General features: G+C 41.5%; 1 protein-coding gene across 1 annotated transcript in view; it reads right to left on the bottom strand.

The window, feature by feature from the left end:
* Positions 1–21027, bottom strand: part of SASH1 (SAM and SH3 domain containing 1) — a 465315-nt gene extending 444288 nt beyond the window's left edge. Inside the window, exon 1 of the mRNA XM_060205372.1 lies at positions 20885–21027. Coding sequence (XP_060061355.1) covers positions 20885–20929 — 45 coding nt within the window. The 5' untranslated portion in view covers positions 20930–21027. The remainder of the gene's footprint in view (positions 1–20884) is intronic.
* Positions 21028–24234: the final 3207 nt, after the last annotated feature.

Here is a 24234-nt window from a genome sequence, read left to right on the forward strand (position 1 = left end):
AAAGTGGATTTTATTGTACATTTGATGAATGAAGTGCACCATGTGGGTCTTAGGGAGCACATTTTGGAGGAGTCGGGCATACTGGCTAGGAAACCCTACATCATTCTGCTAAGCTCTCTAACACATTTCTCCTGGAGAGTACTCTGACAGTATGGGTAAAAGAAATAATAAATTATATATATATGCTGAAGGCTTGAGATACAGAGGTAAGATGCTCCATCTGGCAGACTGTGGGGGGAGGACAAAGTGGGGGGGGTGAAGACCTGGGCATCCCTCATACTTGGCCTCTGTGAGCTCACATTCCTTCCTGGCTTCCAGAACACCAACATTTAATTTAGCCTGACCTTGTACACTGCTTACTCCAAAAAAGGAAAATCTCTTTTCATTTCTCTTTTCTGTCCATTCCGTCAGAGAACCTTGCACGGCACCTGGGCGCAGATACATCACACTCTAGTCGAGTCCCTTCATCTCTTCCGATGACAGAGTGGGAAGGAGCAGACACTGCCTTTGATTAATATTTTAGTCACAGGAGGGGAATTCAGCTATGAGATGAAGGCTCAGGAAAAAAATCGCTCCCGGACAAATGGACTTGGAGAGTTCCTCTCAAATCATCCAACATCAGATTCAGGCTGCATCAAAATTCAGGTGATTTATACAGTTGTATTAACTTCTATTAGTATTAATGGAGAATATGCATGTATATCAACACATGCATTAGTGGAAGACAGGCTCCCTAAAGGGTTTCTGCTTTGGGGTGAAAGCTGCTATTATTTGCACCTTCTCCACAATGGAAATAGAATTATGTCCATTAAATAAGTGTTCAGTACTCCATGCTCAGCAGAAAAAGGACTCATTTTGAAAGAAACAAGACTACACTTTCTATTTGTCATTAGAGGCATTGTAGCAAATAACCATGTCTTATTACTGTTATTTATTATTTGCTACATAGGATTTAGTGTTCACTAGTCACTGTGTTTAGTCATTAATGATAGGGGAAGGGTGCAGTTGGCCAGTCCTTTTCATAATTATCATTTATTTTTCTTTATTGGGAGTGTTAGTAGATTACAGGACAGCTGTTGACCTGTAAGTACAATTTCTCATTTTTCCTGTGATAGGTGTCTGCAAAACACTCTCACTCCCAACTTAGGTCCTTTCCCACCACCATGCACCAGGACTATGATTACTGTGATTGAAATCTGAATTTTAAACCATCTTGGAAATGATTCATTTTCCTCTGCATATTTCTTATGTATGTTCAAGGTAAATACATTATGACATTTTTCACACGCTCACACATGTGCGCACGCACACGCACACACACACAGATAGCTAGGCATCGTAAAGCTCTGATAACAACAAAAAATACATTTTCTCATGATTATACCAGCAATGGTGATTTCAGCTGCTAGTCCAAGAAGGTCTGATTCCAAACTATTTCATCAGTTAGGAGGTTCAGTATTTAACAAAGACCAAGTCAGAATAGTTCCAGGGTTAGTTAATACCCTTAAGATAAACTACTTATTTCATTTAATAGGATTCCTTCCAGTTCCATCTATGATGTAGCAACAAAGCAAAACAGAACAATACAATACAAAATGAAGTATTTCTCTTTCCTTACAGGTACAATGACCAGGGTTTGAGTCCTCAGCACCACATGGGAACGTCATCAATAGCAGCAGGGGAAGTGTTATGAATGGTGGAGGCTGTTGTGGATTCCTCTCTCTCCTTCCATCATATATATATATATATATATATATATATATATATATATATATATATATATATGAAATGAAAAGGAAAAAAAAATTCTGAGTGGGAGCTGTTGAATCATGCATGTGCAAGTTCCTGGCAACAAAACCAAGGCCAAACAAAATAAAATACAGTTGTTTCAGCTATGCCAGGACTTCCGGTTTTCTATATGATTTTTAGAGTGAGTTTGCCCATGCATCTAAACAGCTCATCTGGGATTTTGGTTGTACTTGAATTAAAGCTACTGATTAATTTGGGGAACACTGACATCACCACTAGTGCTGAGGTGCTTTCAAGTTGAAGAGCAGGTTACCACTATCCCTGTCTTTTAAAAATGTACAAATTCCTTCCTTCCTTTCTGTCTTTCTTTTAAATTTGTGGAAGAGACAGACATAAATCTAGAGAAGAAAGAGAAGGGTGCGAGGGGGGAAATTAATTGTATGTCTTGAAGTTTTTTAAAACACAGACTGAGTCTTTTTAATATATAGGCTGTGTATTTGATATGCGGACTCTCTAAAAAAGCATAGATCAAGTAGATTAGAAGCATCCAATAGCACAGCTATATACAAGATACTGGGTACTGTACAGCAAACCCTAACAAAAGGACTTTTCAAAGTTAACCCAATTACCAAATAATGTGATGATAACATTAACTATCAATTGTCTTTTGGAACCCTAAGACAGCAGGAACCTCACATCTCCACTATAGAGCCTCTACTTCCCCCAGTCCTGGAACCTTAGGATAGGGCCCACTTTCCCGTATGCCTCTCCCAATCCATATCAAATAATATTGTATCTGCCGATCACAACCTAATCAACACAACGATTGCCACCTCAACATGCTTCACTTCAGACTGTGTCCAGAGACTTCACGTGTGGAATGACAACCCTTCAGCTTCATTACTCGGGTGAGACCTTTCCTTTCATAGTATACTCTAATTCCATCTCAGGTGGTTCACTTTCTAACAAAGTCCCAAAACCTAGATTTAGACCAGTTTCTGTGAGAGAGAGCATATGTACACACATATCCATAAACTACTGCAAAATATGTACCTGAAAGCAGAAGTACACTAGAGTTTGCAGTGAGTACCTCCCTAACACTTCCTCTCCACTATTCCAACCTTTGGGTCCATGATTGCTCAACAATTTGTTTGGCTTTGAATGTTAACTCTCTTTTCAGCCACCAGGTTCCAGATGTCATTAGGATGCCAGCCAGGCTTCCTTGGACTGAAGACCCCACCAATGTGTCCTGGAGCTCTGCTTCCCCAGAGACCCACCCTACTAGGGAAAGAGAGAGGAAGACTGGGAGTATGGACCGACCAGTCAATGCCCATGTTCAGCGGGGAAGCAATTACAGAAGCCAGACCTTCCACCTTCTACAACCCACAATGACCCTGGGTCCATGCTCCCAGAGGGATAGAGAGTGGGGAAGCTATCGGGGAGGGGGTGGGATATGGAGATTGGGTGGTGGGAATTGTGTGGAGTTGTACCCCTCCTACCCTATGGTTTTGTTAATTTATCCTTTCTTAAATAAATTTAAAAAATAAAAATAAATTAATTAAAAAAAAGAAAGAGAAGGGTGGAACCAGGGGAAGACCTACAGCGCTGCTTCACCACTAGTGAAGCTTCCCCCCTGTAGGTGGGAATGGGGGTTTGAACCTTGCTCCTTGTGCATTGTAATGTGTGTGCTCAACCAGGTGTGCCACCACCTGGCTCTCTATACTTTTCAAATATTTATTTATTTATTTATTCATTTATTATTTTTATGAGAGAGAGAACCAGAGCACCACTCTGCTACACATAATGTGGGGTATTGAATTTGAAAACTTATATTTGAGAGTTCAACACCTTAAACACAGCACAGTCTCCTAGGTTACTCTGGCATCTATTTTTTTTCTTTTTCAGACACAGAAGGCAGAGAGACAGAGAGAATGTGAAAGCTATCACAGTACCAAAGCTTCCTTCAACATTGAAGGGGTCGGGATTGAACCAGAACCACGCACATGGTATCTACTTTGAAGGGCAAGAATCCTATCTTTAAAACTCTACCCTTATGACCCTATAACCTTTCAAGGTTCCCACTTTCTAAAACCATGCCATGGGGGTGTGGGTTCTAATACATGGTTTCTAGGGACACGTAGGCATGCAGGCCATAAAAGCAAACTATGATGGCTTTATGCTAGGGGCATACATTTTCTTTTGAAAGAAATTTTGAAGATGTTCACTGATGACATGCTCGACTTTTGAAGGAGGTCAATGTCCAGAAAGATATAACTAACACTGGTGATAATAAGCATAGCAAATCTTCTTGATTATTTATGCATTTTAGTTGATAGGACAGAGTGAAACTGAGAAGGGAAGGGGAGGCAGAGAGGAAGAGAGAGAGAGAGAGAGAGAGAGACACCTGCAGCTACATTTTACTACTCATGAAGCTTCCCCCTGCAGGTAGGGACCAGGAGCTTGAACTGGGGTCCTTGCACATATTGCTATGTGCACTCAACTGAGTGCACCACTACCCAGTCCTCAACATAATACAGCTTCTAAATGTGGTTCACAAAAGACTCAACTTTGAAATAGAGCCAGAAGGTCTATCACAAAACTTCATTCCTAAATCAGGCAACTTCTCTACCAGGTACAGAGCCACAAGGGTAAGAGGCTGCAACACTTCTAGGGAGTCGTGTCAGGATAGTCATTTCCATTATAAAGCCAGAAGAAATCACTATCGGGGGCTAGGCTAGGTGGTAGAGCAGTGGGTTAAGCACACATGGCACAAAGCGCAAGGGCCAGAATAAGGATCCCAGTTCGAACCCCGGCTCCCCACCTGCAGGAGGTCACTTCACAAACAGTGAAGCAGGTCTGCAGGTGTCTATCTTTCTCTCCCCCTTTCTGTCTCCCTCTCCTCTCTCGATTTCTCTCTATCCTATCTAACAACAACAACACCTATGACAACAATAACAATAGCAACTACAACAAGGGCAACAAAATGGGAAAAATGATCTCCAGGAGCAGTGGATTCGTAGTGCAGGCACCGAACCCTAGCGATAACCCTGGAGGCAAAACAAACAAACAAAAAAATCACTATCCAGTGCAAGATGTTTTGACCTATGTAGATGTCATCATGTACTTATATGTACAGAATATGCATATAATATACAAATACAAAATACAGTGAAGAATGTTATGATACTAGCATCATCGTAAAATAAACACAGTATGTGTTAATGGAGGAAGGAGTTCCTGAAGGGGAAAGTGCCATGGACGTCAGTGTAGCCCTGTTTCTGAGTAGACTTGGAATCCCCCCTCTATTAGCAAAGGAACATACAAGGGTAGAGCTCACTCAGTGGGCACAAGTGGGCAGGGGTAGGATTGTGTGGCTTCCAACAGGAGGACAGGCACAGGTAAAAATTAGCAAGAACATGCCCCAACAGCTTGGTGTGTCAGGAGCTCAGGGCTAGGTCAGCAGACAGAATATCTATCCAGAGCCCAGCCCAGGCCCACTATACACCATGCTTGGGTCTCATCTGATAAAAACACACAGAGTGTAATGATCTGGCCTGATCAAAACATTATATATGTTGATATTGCAATTATAGGGTTAATGGAAAAACTCTATCCAACCCTATGTTCATGGCTGCACTATTCACAATAGCCAAAATAGGGACGCAACCTAAATGCCCAAAGATGGATGGCTGGATACAGATATTATGAGATACAGCTCAACAGAACGTCACTCCGCAATCAAAAAAGAAGAGATTGTATCATTTGGGATGAAATGGGTGGAGTTGGAAGTGACTGCAGTAAGTGAAACAAGAGGTGAAGCACAACCAACAGATGAATCCATTCATCTATGGAATACAGAGAATTCAACCAAATGAACTTATAAAAACACAAGAGTAACCAAATATCCCTTGCATTTTGTGAAAACTATGGTGATTATGAAGGGCTACAGATTTTTGTTGGAAGACATAGTGATTGACACATATGTGGGTGAGAAATTATCTTTATGAAACCTTGTAAGTTTGTGAAACACCGTTACCGTTAAGGGGGTTGGGCGGTGGCACATCTGGCTAAGCGCACAGAGTACAAGTGCAAGGACCCCCAGCACAAGGATCCTGGTTTGAGCCCCCAGGTCCCCCAACCCCGCAGAAGGGATGCTTTATATGTGGTGAAATAGGTCTGCAGGCAGGTGTTTTTCTTTCTCTCTCCCCCCCCCTTTTTTGCCTCCAGGGTTATTGCTGGGGCTCAGTGCCTACACTACGAATCCACTGCTCCTGGAAGCCATTTTTTTTTCTATTTTATTGGGTAGAACAGAGAGAAATTGAGAAGAGAGGGGGAGGGAGAGAGACAATTTCTCTGTGTCCTTTCCAATAAAAAATGGACAAAATGACCACCAGGAGCAGTAGATTTGTAGTTCTGGCACCAAGCCCCAGTGATAACCCTGCAGACAAAACAAACAAACAAACAGAAAGAAACACTGTTAAATCGTTAATATATACAAAAAATAAGGTCAGATGGTTCTACATCTGTTAGAGTGCACAAGGAACAGGGTTGAAGTCCCTGGTCCCCACCTGTCAACTGGTCCTTCATCTAAACTTCTCTCTTAAGTGCCTTGTACCCCCTCCCTCCCTCCTTCCCTGGTAATTGAGTTATGTGCTGGTATTGTTGCTGTGTGACTCTTCCCAATAACATAAGATTAAAATTACATGCAATTGGCTTGAGTAGTGGGTGAAACCTTCCATTTAGAGGTGAAGTTCTAGTAAAACTCTTGGAATCCCACCTCATTCTTGTATAATTCTAGTGCATTTAATGAAAACCTGTTGGTCAGGATGGGTTCTAGGAGTGGACATGGTTGAGCCTTGAATGGTGAGTTTCTTCTGAGGACTGGGGAGAGAGGGATAAACAGTGAGGTTTGTGGCATTTGGAAGACCTACCAGGATGATTTAATTCTGAAATTCCACCATAGTGCTATGGGTATAGTCACATATGTGGACTGTGGACTGACTCAGATTGGTCACGATAAGTGAGAAACACACACACACGATTCAGGAAAAATTGTCACATATTCCTTTCAGAAAGAAGCAGCTTATGAAATAATAACCTAGGACACTCTGAAGGCAAAGTCTGGGGAAGTAAAGGCTGCCTCGAGGACTCCGTGGAAAAACTCTGGAATGACAGAGGAATAAATGCCACTACATGTCAGAGAACTGTGGTTAAAAGACAGGTATGCAGGCTGAGCCTCTGCCTTCTTGTGCTTGCTCTCTGGTTACGAGTGGGGAGAATGACATTGACAAATCACCCTATTATAACTTTTGATAAAAGCAGCAGGTACTTAGAGAACTGCACAAGAAACATCTGAAAAAGACAAATGGTGGCAGGAAGACGACTGATAGAGGTTGGGAAACTAGTGACACTGGTCGAGTGACGAGCAGGACAGAGCATACAGGACAGAGATAGCATTTTCCTCTCATGAGTGTCCATTGATCCAGGTCACCTGCAGTCTTCTGGACTAAAGCCTCAATCACTAGCCACATATATATGGAAATACACAAAACATTGTGTACAAGCAAGCTTTCATTATAACTCAACCAACTGATCTGGCAATGGAAATAAGCACTTCCACACTTCCATTGAAGGCTCAGATTTTGGGGAGTTTATCAGGACTTTTGTTGGCTAAGTGATGTGGCTTTTATCTTTCAGAGACGCAAAACCAGGTTGCAAAGGCTTTGGTTTTCCAAAGCTCTCCAGCCTCCAGGGGGACACAAGGGGACTACTTAATGATATAAATAAATCTCACAGATACACTGCTGTGAAATTGAAACATTATTTTTAAAGAATTTATTATCTTTACTTATTAGATAGAGACAGCCAGAAATCAAGAGGGAAGGCGGTTATAGAGAGGATGAGAGACAGGCAGACACCTGTAGTACTACTTCACCATTTGTGAAGCTTTCCCCCTGAAGGTGGGGACGGGGGCTCGAACCTGGGTCCTTGTGCATTGTAACATATATGCTCAATCAGGTGTACCACCACCCAGTCCCGAAACATTCTTGTGCCATTGATTGGGGTGGTTTCTATTGTGGCATCCAGCACCTATTCCGCAAACCACTTATGTCTTCAGCCACTTGAGTTTCCTCAAAACATATTTAAAGGGTCTGTAGAAAGTGCTACCTGTGGTCTGGGAGGTGGCGCAGTGGCTAAGGAACTAGACTCTCAAGCATGAGTTCCTGAGTTCAATCCCCAGCAGCACATGCACTAGAGTGATGTCTGACTCTTTCTCTCTCTCCTCATATCTTTCTCATTAATAAAATAATTTTTTTAAAAAAGTGCTACCTACACTTCCCTTAATTCAGAGTTGGAGCAAATGTTTTCTGCGATGGAGAGGATGGTGTTAATTAACTCTTTCAGTAACTTAACTATAAAACACATAATGGTGTTCAGCAAAGTAGGTAACCACATGAAGAAGCAGAGCAAACATCCATTGCATTTTTTTTTCTTCTGGCAACTATTATCAGCCAGCAAAATCCAAACTGATATCTTTAATGGTTTGGATAGCATGTACCTATGTTCCCAAGATGGAATGACACTTGGGGACACAGGCTGAGCAAAAGTGGGGTTGGGTGACAGGGGTAGAATGAAAGTGGGGAGAAAAGTGAACCCCTTGAGGTCTAAATTAAGCAATGACTGTATTAACGAAAGGGACCAATCTGTAGGTTTCTGGCGGCTAACTCTTGATGCTGTGGAAACTACATGTGGCATCCAATACTTAGCCCATTTTTACTTCAAGAAAACCCATTCTCGCATTCTGCTGCAGCTGCTACTGTTTGGATTATGAATCGTAATAAGCCATATGGTGTGGCAGAGAGGAATCACACATTCTTTTTTCACATGAGCAAATATTATTATTCCAAAACATAAACACGTCAATATAAGTGTTTTTTCTCCTGGAAGCATTACATCCTCTGAACTGGGTGAAGAAAAAAATGACTCACTCTGTATGTGCAAATGTTAGCTGTGGAGGTTATAGCTGAATATTGTACCTGAGATTGTCTTGATTTTTCTTGGTTTTATTTGTAAGGAGACAGGAAGGAAGGAGGGGAGAAAGGAAGGAAAAGGAAAGAGGGAGGGAGGAAAGAGGAAGGGAGGGAAGAAGGAGAAAGGAAATAAAGTCAGAAAAAGGAAGAAAATGTAGGAAAGAAGAGGTAGGAAGAAAGGAATGGAGGATGGGAAAAAAGGAGTGGGGAAAGAAGGAAGAGAAAAAGGGAGGGAGCCAGGGAGGCACAGAGGAAAGGAAGATGCTGGTAGGAAAGAAGAAAAAAGAGATAATGGAAAGACAATTCAAGGATGAGGAGAAGTCTGTTTCTAGCTCTGCTTGGATGTCAGACCCCACCACCACCACCACCACCACCACCACCACCACCACCACCACCACCACCACCAAAAGCCCAGAGCTCTGATAGGTGAGGAGGCAGCACCCTTGCCTGGTATTTGTTATGTGCCAAACATAGCAGCCAAATCCAGAAGGCATAGTCCTGCCAGGGCGGGCTTCTTCTGTGCCCCTCTTCCATTCCTTTCTCTGACTTTATTTTACATCACACCAGGAGGAAGCATCTATCATTGGCAATGCAATTCTCCTAACACTGTATTTAGATCATCCATTTCTGTTTTTTAAAAATGTATTTACTTACTATTGGATAGAGACAGAGAGAAATTGAAAAGGAACAGGGAAGTAGAGAGAGAAAAAGAGAGACACCTGCAGACCTGCCTCACCACTCATGAAGATTCTCCTTGCAGATGGACAGCAGGGGCTCAAACCTGGGTTTTAATGTATGGTGTTGTATGCACTTAACCTGGTGTGCCACTGTCCAGCTTCATCTTTTCTTTTCCTTCCTTCCTTCCTTCCTTCCTTCCTTCCTTCCTTCCTTCCTTCCTTTATTTTAATTTAGCAAGAGAGAGACATTAGAGATACCACAGCACTGCTCCACTATCCACAGAGCAGCTCTGGTGCTTTCCACAATTCATTCTTTCTTTCTTTCTTTCTTTCTTTCTTTCTTTCTTTCTTTCTTTCTTTCTTTCTTTCTTTCTTTCTCTCTCCCTTTCTTTCTTTCTTTCTTTCTTTCTTTCTTTCCTAGAGCACTGTTCAGCTCTGGCTTATAATGGTACGGGGGATTGAATCTGGGACTTTGGAGCCTCAGGCATGAGAGTCTGCTTGCATAACCATTATGATATCTATCCTCCGCCAGTTTCTTATAGTACTGTGACTTAACTCCAGGCCTTCACATGCCAGAGTTTCTCAAAGCAAGCCCCCTAAACCTGGTAACTTGTTATAAATGCAAAATTGGGGTTTCCACCCTAGACCACTGAATCAGAAATTTTGGAGGTCGGTACAGAGGACTAGGTTCAGAAACCCATATTTTATCCAACTACTTAAGAAATGCCACGTCAGAATCTCCCTTCCTTCCTTCCTTCCTTCCTTCCATCTTCCTTCCTTCTTTCCTCCCTTCCTTCTTTCTTTTCTTTCTTTTCTTTCTTTCTTTCTTTCTTTCTTTCTTTCTTTCTTTCTTTCTTTCTTTCTTTCTTTCTTTCCTTTTCCTACCAGGGTTTTCACTAGGGCTTAATGCCAGCACTATGAATCTACCTCTCCTGGAGGCCATTTCTTCCTTTTTGTTTTTCTTTTTTTTTCTATTTTATTTGATAAGATAGAGGGAAGTTGAGAGGGGAGAGGAAGATAAAGGCAAACAGGAAGAAAGACACCTGCAGACCTGCTTCACTGCAAGCCCCTGGAGGTGGGAAGCGGGGTCTTGAACCTGGGTCCTTGTGCTGGGTAGTGTGTGCACTCAATCTGATTTTTCAAAAGGGTTTTCACTCCTTTTTCTCTCCAGTGGGTCTTATCTCTATTTGGCAGTGAACTTCAGTTTGCTTCTGTCTTCCTTGAAGTGTGTGACAAAAGCACACCTACATTCACACTTAGTCATCTTAGAGGAATCTGGAGACATGATGAAGATTAAAGTATATAACACCCATGAAATGCATATTGAAGCTCTGACATATTTACGTACTAAATGTGTGCAAGTCACATTCATTATTATCACTGTGTCATCACTAAGTCACTGTATCAATTATACCCATGTGGTCTAAGATCAGATACCTATGGATGGTGACAGTCTACGGCAGACTCAGCACCAAATACTGCTACAGTGCTCTTGTCTCTTGTTCACAACTCACATAGTCACATAACGGGTGAAAATAGAGAATCTGTATTGATAGCAGCAGCATAAATAGCAGGAGTGAATCACTGAAAGGGAAAAGAATCAGGAAAACACTAGAGGAAGTCAGGCACTGTTTTACTTATCTGAAAGAGAAGAGGAAAGAGGGTTGTAGAAGTGAATAAAAATGGGCAAATTATATATATATGTATATGTATATGTATATGTATATGTATATGTATATGTATATGTATATGTATATGTATATGTATATGTATATGTATATGTATATGTATATGTATATGTATATGTATATGTATATGTATATGTATATGTATATATTGAGAGACATGAGGGAGAGGAAGAGGGAGAGAAGCAGAGAGAAGCAGACAGGAGGGAGGGAGAGAGAGAGAGAGAGAGGGAGAGAGAAATGTGTGTATCCACCCCTATTTATGACCTAGGGAGAACGATGGCAGTTTCTGTTGAAGGGGAGGGGGGTACAGAATTCTGATGGTCGGAATGGTGTAGAATTATCCCCTTTTCATCTCATAATTTTGTAAACCACTATTAAATCACCAGTAAAAATAGTAGGAGTGAGACTTTCTCACCAGAAGAAGTGCTTCTGTTACATCAGCCAAAGGTTCCAAGGGCTTCAGGAGGGAGAAATCCTCCACGAAAGAAAGAAAATGAGACTATCACAGTGGTGTCATTCCATTGAGGAAGAGAAGGGTGAAGTACTGAAAGAAAACATCCAACAAGTCTAGCATTTCTAAATTTCAGACATCCCTCATAAGTATTCCCTAATTATAAATGCTGTGTAAAATCTCTACCCTCCTCTCATTATGGGGGGGGCTATTCTGCAAACAATAGAAAAGTCAGCCTGTGTGAAAAGCTTTGCATTTAAAATTCACTCCATAAAGAACTCTGACTCTCATTAAGAATAAAACTACCGAAGGACAGTCAAGAGGTTGACCTTCACGTTGTGGAAGAGGGACACCAATCACCCGGCCTTGGCATGCATATGGCTTTATTGCCAGGATTTCAGCAGGTGTTTCCTGAATCACATCCAGAATCGCCCAGGACAGGAACGATGCTGGGGAAGCCACATCAATAATAATAAGCAGTCTGGTGGTGGCTCCCTCTCGCTCACCCTGAGACTCAGATATCACAGCCCGCTGAGTCCACGGGAGACTGTGCCGGCAGGAGCTTCTCACCAAGTGCCAATGTCACTTTAACATATTTACGGCAGAGACTCTAGCAGAACCAACAGGGCAGGCCAGAGGTCTAATGGAACTAATTGAGTATAGGAGAGGAAAGTGGACAAGAATAGACATACACTTATGCTTTTTTTTTTGGTCTCTATGGTTATTGCTAGGGCTCGGTGCCTGCACTATGAATCCACCGCTTCTGGAGACCATTTTTCCCCTTTTGTTGTCCTTGTTGTTTATTGTTGTTGTAATTGCTGTCCTTGTTATTTATTGTTGTTGTAATTGTTTATTGTTGTTGAATAGGACAGAGAAAAATAGAGAGTGGAAGGGGAGACAGAGTAGGGGAAAGAAAGACAGACCCTGCAGACCTGCTTCACCTCTGTGAAGCGACCCCCTTCAGGCGGGGAACCGGAGGCTCGAACTGGGACCCTTAAGCCAGTCCTTGCGCTCCACACCATGTGCGCTTAACCCACTGTGCTACCACCTTACCCCTTATACTTTTTTTAAAAAATCAGTTTCATTTAAACATTGGATCATTTTCTTTTGAAGACTTCTCTTTAAAAAGATATTTATTTATTAGATATAGATAGGGAGAAATCAACAAGGAAAGGGGAGATAGAGAGGAAAGAGAGGAGGGCTGGGCACTCAGGCAAGGATCTAGTTTTAAGCTCCTGTTCCCCACCAGTAGTGGGATGAGGGGAGAGGACACTTCACAAGCAGTGAAGCAGGTCTGCAGGAGACGTGCAGCACTGCTTCACTGCTTGTGAAGCTTTCCCGGAGGAGGTGGGGACTGTGAGTTTGTACCCTGGTCCTTGTGCTTTGTAATATGTGTGCTCAACCAGGTGCATTATCACCTAGCCCTTTGGGGCAGCTGTTGTCAATACAAAACACAATTACCTGGTGGAACTTAGCAAAATAAGTGTGGAGATTAAAAAAAAAAAACAAAAAAACACTAAGAGATGGCTTCACTTATACATGGAATTTAGAGCATGGATACACATGAACCTGAAGGAAAAAAACAATAAGCAAGCCAACTATTTCTAAGACTACGTGAGAACTATGGTGATTATCTGGGAAGGGACCAGGCAGCAGCACACTTGCTTAAGCACACATTTTACTATGAGCAAGGGAGGTGGGAGGCTGGGGCCACAACTTTGGTGGTGGGTATGGTATAGTATTATACAGTATAATCTTACAATCTTGGAACTCACTATTAATCACAAATAAACTTTAACAAAACACAATTAGTTTGTTTTCCAACCACATTTTAAAAAAGAGGAAACAAAACTATTTATTAAATAGGAAACAAACATGAAGCATGTTTCTATAAACTATAAACAACAAGTAGAATACTTTAAAAAAATTCATTCATTTATTTATGAGAAAGAAGACCAGAAAGCATCATTCCAGCATATGTGGTTCCGGCATTGTACCCACCTTACCTCTTCTCAGGCTATAAAGCAGCAAGAAGGATAAAATAAAGTAAAATTACATCCAGTTCAGCATTTAAGAATACTATCGGGGGTCAGGTGGTAGCACATTGGGTTAAGTGCACATGGTGCAAAGCACAAAGATGGGCGTAAGGATCCTGGTTCGAGCCCCTGGCATCTCTAGGGGGTCACTTCACAAGTGGTGAGACAGGTCAGCAGGTGTCTCTTTCTCTCCCCATCTCTGTCTTCCTGTCCTCTCCCATTGTCTGGTAAGTTTAAATTGCTTTAGTTGGGCTTCAAAGGTCTCTGGAATCAGCTATCACATCTCTCCTGAGTCCTGAGTGCACATTTCTGTTCAATCATCCAGTATTGTCTGAGACCAGGAATCTTTTTGCCTTCCAACACTAACTAAATATCACCCCACTCACCTGGATGCCCACACCCTTTCTTTTCAAACCCTATTCCTTTTTCTCTATTTCATTCATGAAGGTTTCTTTGCTTTCCCTGACTTCAGAATGATTCTGCTTCATTTAACGCCTGCCTGCTGCCACTCCACGATGGATCAATTTGCCCTCTAACTAACTGTTTCGTGTCTGTATGTCTTGTCTCACAATTTTATTTTGCCCTCCATGAATCAAGAGCACACCTTCTTCCTCTGTGATCTCTGTGGAAGCAGAAGTTTGTACAGAGACTAGTTTCAATTGGCACTGATGTTCCTGATGCTTTGTTCATGTGGGTACATTTGGAAAATGGGGATGGGGGACAAATAAGGACTTGAGGCATAAGAAAGGAAAGATGACTTGACTCCCCTGATGGTGATGGTAGCACAGTGATGATATGGCCATTAACAGTGTCCATTTCTCCCAAATTGTTCCCACTACTGACTGCATCTTCTCTGTAGTCCATCCTTCTTGCAGCTGGGCAGTAGAACTGTTATGCTAAGTTGTGTGCAGGGCAGGGACCTGATTTATCATTAACCAGTGTACATTATTATCTAAAATTATATTGAAAGCCAAGCTCCTGAACTTGAACTTCTGGGCATGACTCTGAGGGAAGCTGTATCTACTTATGTTCAGGACAGATATTACTTCTTTTTTTGTTGTTTTTTTCATGGTGAGAGAGGGGGATATTTTACTGGTATGACTTCTTAAGAAATGCAGCAAGGAACCAGATGGAAGAGTACCGGGTTAAGTGCATATAGTGCAAAGCGGAAGGACCCATACAAAGACCCCCACTTCGAGCCCCAGGCTCCCTACCTACAGGGAAGAGGTCACTTCACAAGTGGTGAAGCAGATCAGAGGGTGTCTATCTTTCTCTCTTCCTATCTGTCTTCTCCTCCTCTCGCAATTTCTTTCTGTCCTATCCAACAACAGCAGCAGCAACAACAATAACGAAAAAAAAAAAAGATGGCCTCCAGGAGCAGTGGATTTGTAATGCAGGCACTGAGCCCCAGTGATAACCCTGGAGGGGAAAAAAAAAAAAAAGAATGAAGCAATCTGCAAGAGAGCAGTTGTGTAAGAACTTGAGTACTAAGGCCACGGGGCAAGTACTAAGGCCACAGAATCTGGTAATAGAGAAGTACTCTGATCCCCAAGCAGAGGAAATCAAATAAGAATGTTCAACATAGTGTGTGAAATGAAACTTTATCAGCTCCTGATGGTAAAGCCTCCTAGTTCAGTTCCACCTGGCTCAGAAGCCAGAGACAACCAGTCCCATCATTGAATAACCATGTCTCACAATCTAGGCAACCTGCTGACCATCTGAAAGGCTGGATGTGCTAATTATGATAGAAAGACTCCAGGCAGATAGGCTGGGCTCTCCTAATCCTGTTGCTGTTGTTTCATATAAGCTTATATAGTGATCATGGACTCTTTCCCTCTTGTCCTGGGTTGTGCCTGTCCTTGGAGTTGGCAGCTGTTCTATTCAATTGCTTGCAAAAACCAAGAAAAGCCTGCTGGACGGCCAACCCACCACAGGACTAGTGATCCTTGGTCAGTGGCCACCGTCTTGCCAAAGGAATGGGTCATAACAGGTAGTGGTAGAGATAAAGGTAAGGGCTTGAGGAGGGGCGGGGCTTCCAAAATAAGGGAGATTTTTTTTGAACTGAGAGTTTGGGTGAACAAGGTTTAAACAGAGGCTAGTTTGAATGTACATGAAAGACATTTCTCTGAGAATTCTGTATCCTTCCTGGGAACCTCCTTGACAGAGACCTGGAGGTTTCTTAGTGGAGAGGGTTAGTGTCTACAACTCATTTCCTTGGCTGTTTCCTGAGCTCTTTGTCCTTTCTCTGAGTCCCATGGGTTGTCTTAGGACCTTGCAGCCAACCAGAACACACTCCTACATCAACCTCCAGCCATCAGAATATAGACATTCCTCCCTGCTTGGAGTGTGTGCAGCAAAAAAACTCGTTCTGATTTTCTATAGTTTGTTAAAACAACCTCCAAGTAAAAAGGCATTTAAAAATCCAAATATTACAAGAGGATGAAAAATGGTTAAGTCTCCTGTACCAATATATCAATATGCTTGTGAAATAAATGGATAAAATGACTTGGAGGAACAAAGGGAAATGAGTCAAAAGATTATCTACCTGAATAAAAAAAAAAAAGAAATAGCATAATTTTGTTTACCACCTTTCTCCCAAAAGTACATAATATAACTTGTCAGCTAGGATACAGCCTTAAATATAAGACACAAGGCATAGAGTATTCTTTAAAAGACAGGTGTGATTTCCTCTGTAAACTAACATCTTTATTTGTTTTAGAGTGAAGAATGTTCTTTAAAATAAGGATAATAAGGATGGAACAGTAGAGGCAGACTGGGGGTGTGGATTGACCTGCCAATACCCTTAGAGATCTTTGGTTTATACTCCCAGAAGGATAATGAATAGGGAACTTTCCAATGGAGGGGATGGGATATGGCATGCTGGTGGTGGGAATTTCATGAATTTTACCCCTTATCTCACAATCTTTATTAAATCACCAATAGTAAATAAAAAAGTAGAAGTTGAAAAATAAGAAAACAGAAAGCAAAACTTGGACTGGGTTTGGTATATCACATGAAAGTAAAGGACTCTGGGGTGGGGGTGGTTTCAGGTTCTGCAAAATGATGTCACAGGACCTAGAGGGGATCAATTGTTATGTGGAAAACTGAGAAATGTTATACATGTACAAACTACTGTATTTTGTTTTTTGTTACTGTTTTATTGTTGGCTGTAAACTATTATTTCCCTAGTAAAAATACTAAAAAAAAAAAAGACAGGTGGGGGTAGGTAGATTGTTATGTGGAGCCCAAAGCATTAATCTTCAATAAATGGTGCTGGAAAAACTGGGTTATAACATGCAGAAGAATGAAATTGAACCACTTTATCTCACCAGAAACAAAAATCAACTCCAAATGGATCAAAGACCTGAATGTTAGACCACAAACAATCAAATACTTAGAAGAAAACATTGGTAAAACACTTTCCTGGGAGTCGGGCTGTAGTGCAGTGGGTTAAGCGCAGGTGGCACAAAGCACAAGGACAGGCATAAGGATCCCGGTTCGAACCCTGGCTCCCCACCTGCAGGGGAGTCGCTTCACAGGCGGTGAAGCAGGTCTGCAGGTGTCTATCTTTCTCTCCTCCTCTCTGTCTTCCCCGCCTCTCTCCATTTCTCTCTGTCCTATCCAACAACGACAACAACAATAATAACTACAACAATAAAACAACAAGGGCAACAAAATGGAATAAATAAATAAAATAAATATTTAAAAGAAAACACTTTCCTACCTACACCTCAAGGACATCTTTGATGAAATAAACCCAACTGCAAGAAAGACTAAAGCAGAAACAAACCAATGGGACTACATCAAATTGAAAAGCTACTGCACATCCAAAGAAACTATTAAACAAACAAAGAGACCCCTAGCAGAATGGGAGAAGATCTTCACATGCCATACATCAGACAAGAAAATAATCACCAAAATATATAAAGAACTCAGCAACAAAAAAGCAAATGACCCCATCCAAAAATGGGCAGAGGATATTAACAAAACATTCATCTCAGAGGAGATCCAAAAGGCTAACAAACATATGAAAAACTGCTCTAGGTCACTGATTGTCAGAGAAATGGAAATTAAGACAACATTGAGATACCACCTCACTCCTATAAGAATGGCATACATCAAAAAGGACAGCAGCAACAAATGCTGGAGAGGATGTGGGGACAGAGGAACCCTTCTGCACTGCTGATGGGAATGTAAATTGGTCCAGCCTCTATGGAGAGCAGTCTGGAAAACTCTCACAAGGCTAGACATGGACCTTCCATATGACCCAGTAATTCCTCTCCTGGGGTTATACCCCAAGGACTCTATAACAGCCAACCAAAAAGAGGTGTGTACTCCTATGTTCATAGCAGCACAATTCATAATAGTTAAAACCTGGAAGCAACCCAGGTGCCCAAAAACAGATGAGTGGCTGAGAAAGCTGTGGTATATATACACAATGGAATACTATGCAGCTATCAAGAACAATGAACCCACCTTCTCTGACCCATCTTGGACAGAGCTAGAAGGAATTATGTTAAGTGAGCTAAGTCAGAAAGATAAAGATGAGTATGGGATGATCCCACTCATCAACAGAAGTTGACTAAGAAGATCTGAAAGGGAAACTAAAAGCAGGACCTGACCAAATTGTAAGTAGGGCACCAAAGTAAAAACCTTGTGGTGAGGGGTAGACATGCAGCTTCCTGGGCCGGTGGGGGGTTGGAGGTGGGTGGGTGGGATGGGACACAGTCTCTTGGTGGTAGGAATGGTGTTTATGTACACTCCTAGTAGAGTGTAGTCATATAAATCACTAGTTAATTAATACGAGAGGGGGAAAATTAATTGTATGTTTCAAAGTTTTTTAAAACAGACTGAATCTTTTTAATATATAGGCTGTGTATTTGATATGCGGACTCTCTCAAAAGCCTAGACCAAGTAGACTAGAAGCATCCAATAGCACAGCTATATACAAAATACTGGATACTGTACAGCAAACCATAACAAAAGGACTTTTCAAAGTTAGCCCAATTACCAAATAATGTGATGATAACATTAACTATCGATTGTCTTTTTGAACCCTAAGACAGCAGGAACCTCACATCTCCACTATAGAGCCCCTACTTCCCCCAGTCCTGGAACCCTTGGACAGGGCCCACTTTCCCGTATGCGTCTCCCAATCCAAACCAAATAATATTGCATCCGCCGATCACAACCTAACCAACGCAACGATTACCACCTCAACATGCTTCACCTCAGACTGTGTCCAGAGACTTCACGTGTGGAATGACAACCCTTCAGCTTCATTACTCGGGTGAGACCTTTCCTTTCATAGTATACTCTAATTCCATCTCAGGTGGTTCACTTTCTAACAAAGTCCCAAAACCTAGATATAGACCAGTTTCTGTGAGAGATAGCATATGTTCACACGTATCCGTAAACTAGTGCAAAATATATACCTGAAAACAGAAGTACACTAGAGTTTGCAGTGAGTACCCCCCTAATACTTCCTCTCCACTATTCCAACCTTTGGGTCCATGATTGCTCAACAATTTGTTTGGCTTTGAATGCTAACTCTCTTTTCAGCCACCAGGTTCCAGATGCCATCAGGATGTGGCCAGGTTTCCCTGGACTGAAGACCCCACCAATGTGTCCTGGAGCTCTGCTTCCCCAGAGACACACCCTACTAGGGAAAGAGAGAGGCAGACTGGGAGTATGGACCGACCAGTCAACGCCCATGTTCAGCGGGGAAGCAATTACAGAAGCCAGACCTTCTACCTTCTGCAACCCTCAATGACCCTGGGTCCATGCTCCCAGAGGGATAGAGAGTGGAAAGCTATCAGGGGAGGGGGTGGGTTATGGAGATTGGGTGGTGGGAATTGTGTGGAGTTGTACCCCTCCTACCCTATGGTTTTGTTAATTTATCCTTTCTTAAATAAAAAATAAATTGAAAAAAAAGAAAAAGAAATATCAAAAAAAAGATTGTTATGTGGAAAATGGAGAAATGTTATAAACGACTGTATTTTACTATTTACTGTAAACCATTAATCCCCCCCAATAAAGGAAAAATTTTTAAAAAATAAAGAAATAAGGTCGTTTCATAACACCAGGAAAAGACAGGAAGTTCACACTGGTGGCACTGAAGAGAATTTGTCATACCATCGAAAATAAAATCCTCTCATGTTTGCAATAGAATCTGCTAGTGCCGATAGTACTTAAGTTCATATATGAAAGGAGATAACAAAATAAAAATATGTACTATAGGTCAGTGAACTACTAACTGAAAATGCGCTGAATTAGAGTATGGGGTGTGTGATCTTGTAAGATAGACATGAATTGTTCAAATTCAGTAGTTAATTCAACTATACAGTGAGATCATCAACTACAGCCACAATGACTGGAGAATCTCTCAGCATTTGACCATGTCCATCAACACAAACTCAGAAGTTTTCAGTGACATTAAAGGAAAGACCTGACTACATCAGCATGTAAATTCATTTGCTTCTGGTTATAATATATAGAGAGATGTATACACACATACATACATAAGTTTATGTAAAGTCTAAAAAGAGGGAGATGTAGGAAGTCGGTTGGTAGCACAGTGGGTTAAGCGCACATGGTGCAAAAAGCAAGGACTGGAGTAAGGATCCCGGTTTGAGCCCCTGGCTCCCCTCCTGCAAAGGAGTTGCTTCACAGGTAGTGAAGCAGGTCTGCAGGTGTCTATCTTTTTCTTACCCTGTCTTCCCCTCCTCTCTCTATTTTTCTCTGTCCTATCCAACAATGATGACATTTTAATAACAACAGCAAAAACAATAAAAACAACAAGGGCAACATAAAGGCAACATATATATATGGAGAGAGAGAGAGAGAGTGAAAGAGACAGAGATGTAAATAAAACTTTAAAAATAATTCAACACAGAGTGCCAAGAAGGTCTTCTTTTGTGTTAAAAAAAAATCTAGCATGTTTTTACCTTTCTTTTCAATTGCTGACCCTTCTTACTTCCACAAGGACATGTCACAAGGACAGACCCACAACCTTTCCAGTATTTTTCATCAATAAAAATCAGGGGAAAAAATAATTCGCCCAAACAATTCATCCAAAGCCATTTATCATTAATGTCATTTAGTATACATAAGGTGTGTCTCACTTTAAAAATAATGAGCCAGATTACCATCCTTTGATTATAAATTTCCTTTTCATCTTTATTTTATAAAAAGCCACAAGGAAAATGCCCAGCAGGATGCCCTTGATAGTTAAATGCTTCATTCAACTTACCATTAGTTTGCTCCAGAACTCAGCCTCCCTGGCAAATGGCTCCATAGTGAAGGGATGGAATCCTGGCTTTGCCTTGTCAGCTGTGTCATTCTGGACTGCTCAAGTGGTTGAGCACAGGAAAGCAAACATTTCAGCCCAGCACTACTTTCACAACATTGACGGTTGTATTCTCTCCTAGCTGGGAGTCTTGGGAGAGATTTGAATTTGCATACATTGGGCTGCGATGGGTGTGGGCATTCCTCACAGTTATGATTCAAAACTGAGTTATGCTTCATTCAAGGGGATAATAATATAACTCAAAGAAGAAAAGTATCCATTAGCATTACTGCCACTTAAGACATGACAACTCACACTGCCGAGTGCAAAAGCGCCACGCCTCCATCCACAGGCCAAGCACTACCCTCCACTGGGTGGTGCCGGCTCCTTCAGGCTTTTCTTTTAATGGCCAGACTCATGGAATTATAAATCTTTCAGTTCACTTGAAGGTGTGGGCAGAAACACAAGAAAAGGCACCGGGAATGCAAAGTTTAAGGATGCAAAGTCAGGGGAAAAACTTTGGGCATTCTTGTGGGTGAAATGAACTAATCAGCTATCCAGTGATTCACCCTCTGGGTTCCCTGTTAGAACAGGCAGAATATGAGTCAAACAACAAAGATTTATGGCCCTAGACAAGTCTCACATTACCCTCCCCCCCCCACAAGAAACAGTAGGAGAAATAACTTCCTCAAAACATATTAAAGATTTGCAACTGTAGTTATCATCTTGGACACAACTCAGGACCTGTGGTATTCCTGTTTTCTCTAAAACTGATTTCTCTAACCATAGCTCCGAAGAATGTATGCATGCATCTGGTATTTGTCATTCATTAGTGTAACTTAAGAAACAAGGACAGAAAGGGGTGTAGAACCTGGACTGGGTATGGTATACTACACTGAAGTAAAGGATTCTGGGGAAGGAGAGGAAAGGAGAGGGTGGAGGAGTCCTGGTACATGATGGTAGAAAGGGCCCTAAGTTGAGGGTGAGAGTGTTTTGCAGATAGCTATCACTGGGAGATGAGAAATTGTATCTGTGTGTCAGTAACTGTATTATAAACCATGAATTCCCCACCAATAAGGTGATTTGGAAAAAAGAAAGAAAAAAATGTTTTGTTCCAGAAAAATAAATCAATTATGTAATGCATCTACTTTGCCATGCTTGACCCAGGTTCAAGTCCAGTTCCTGCTCACACTGGAGGAAGCTTCTGTGCTGTGATATTTTCTCTCTTTCTCCATCTGAAAAAGCTGGGAGTTGGGTGGTAGCACAGCAGGTTAAGTGCATGTGGAGCAAAGCACAAGGACCAGTGTAAGGATCTTGGTTCGAGCCCCCGGCTCCACACCTGCAGGGAAGTCACTTCACAAGTGGTGAAGCAGGTCTGTAGGTGTCTGTCTTTCTCTCCCCTTCTCTGTCTTCCCCTCCTCTCTCCATTTATCTCTGTCCTATCCAACAACAATAACTACAACAATAAAACAGCAAGGGCAACAAAAGGGAATAACTAAATAACTAACTAAATAAATAAATAATCTTTAAAAAAAAAAAGCCATCCTGCAATGGGGAAGGCCTAGTGATGAGTAAAGAGTAAGAGAAAAAGAAAAAAAAAAAGGATAGGGAGGAGAAAAAGAGAAAGAAATGTAGAAATATAAGCTTAAACAATGCTAATCCCCCTATCATTCCTCCAGGTCGATAAAGAGGGAAAAGGAAGGTTTAGGTCAACTCAGATGGTCGAGACCTGGCCATTTCTGTAGTCTCAGGACCTTTACATGTTCAATGAATGTCTCTTGGCTATTTAGTTTCAATAAAGATGTCAAAGCTTAAGATGAAAACAAAACTCAGACGCACAAACTGTGTATCCTTTAAATGAGTGGTCCCAACATTTCCCTCCCTTTGTCAGCTTCTAATTACACAGGACTTTGCAGTGGCTCTTTGCAGTAAAACATAACTGTGGTCAACCACTGACTTTTGCCTCCAAAAACCAGCATGGTGAATTAAAAGCTGACACCACACTGTTCCAAACACGAAATGTCCTACTTCAACAGTACTTTTTCTGCAAGAAGACTTTCCTCTCCTCTTCATTTTAATCTGGGCAGGGCTTTCTAAAATGCTTAGATTTTTATAAAGATTTATTCTAGAAAGCAATGATTTCTATCTGACATACTTTCTCCATTGTGTCTGGGCCCAAAGTTCATCTCAGCTTTTGTCAAATTAACTGCTGAAATAGACAAAACAAGGTTATTTACAAACCAAACAACCTAGGCGAATACAAAATTGGTTAAAGAATAGCAGCTTGTCCAGAAGAGAAAGGTGACTATGTTGGCAAGATAGCTGAAAGGATTTGTATACTTTCCTTCCATGGAAACATAAGGGAGGTTGTATCCAGTGTAACCACTCTGTGAACCACTGGGCCTTCAGAACTGGTTTTGCAGGCCCTGCCTCTTCCAAGTCCACTTCTCACTGCAGGTGTGTTTGTGGCTAGGTGGGTCATTCCAGTCCTGGGCTACTCTTTTAAACCTGAGAAGCAACTACTTAGGTCTGGCAGGGACTCCTTCTTTCCACTGGTGAAACTGCTGAAACTTCTATCCCCCTTACCGTTCATTTCACTGATTATGGTGCATTTAATTTAATGAAATCATTCAACTTTTGAAAGCCTACACAGAAACCCATGGTTTTTAAATGAACCTCTATGTCTTTGTTTTAAATGCAAAGGGTATTTTGATGCTTTTTTTTTTTTTTTTTGGCCTCCAGGTTTATCACTGGGGCTCAGTACCTACACTATGAATCTACTACTCCTGGAGGTCATTTTTTTAAATTTTATTTTAATAGGATAGACAGAGAGAAAGAGAGAGAGGAAGGGAAGATAGGGGGAGAGAAAGATACCTGCAGACCTGCTTCACTCCTTATGAAGCAATCCTCCTGCAGGTGGGGAGCCGGGACTCAAACCGGAATCTCTGAGCAATCCTTGGGCATTGCAAAATGTGCGTTTAACCCAGGGCATAACTGTCCCACCCAATTTTCTTGTTGCTTTTAAAGAGATTCCCTTGACACACCCACATGTAAGTGGGGGTAGAGAGGGGAGCAACAATTTTTTACATTAAGGCCATTTTCCAGATTACTGCTTAAAAAGTGTGAGACTTTCTATATAGGCTGTGCTCTTTAATTTAGGGATACAGTTAAGCCCATTTGACCTGTGACTGACTCAACTGATGTCACTGGATCACAAAACAGACTCTACAGGCAAGGCTTTGTTAAGTGAAAGCAGCTATGACAACTTTCTTTTTATAATTTATTTTTATTTTTTTAAAAAGTTTCTATTTATA

This window comes from Erinaceus europaeus, chromosome 13 (genome assembly GCF_950295315.1).
Source record: "Erinaceus europaeus chromosome 13, mEriEur2.1, whole genome shotgun sequence".
In the NCBI taxonomy this organism is placed as follows: Eukaryota; Metazoa; Chordata; class Mammalia; order Eulipotyphla; family Erinaceidae; genus Erinaceus; species Erinaceus europaeus.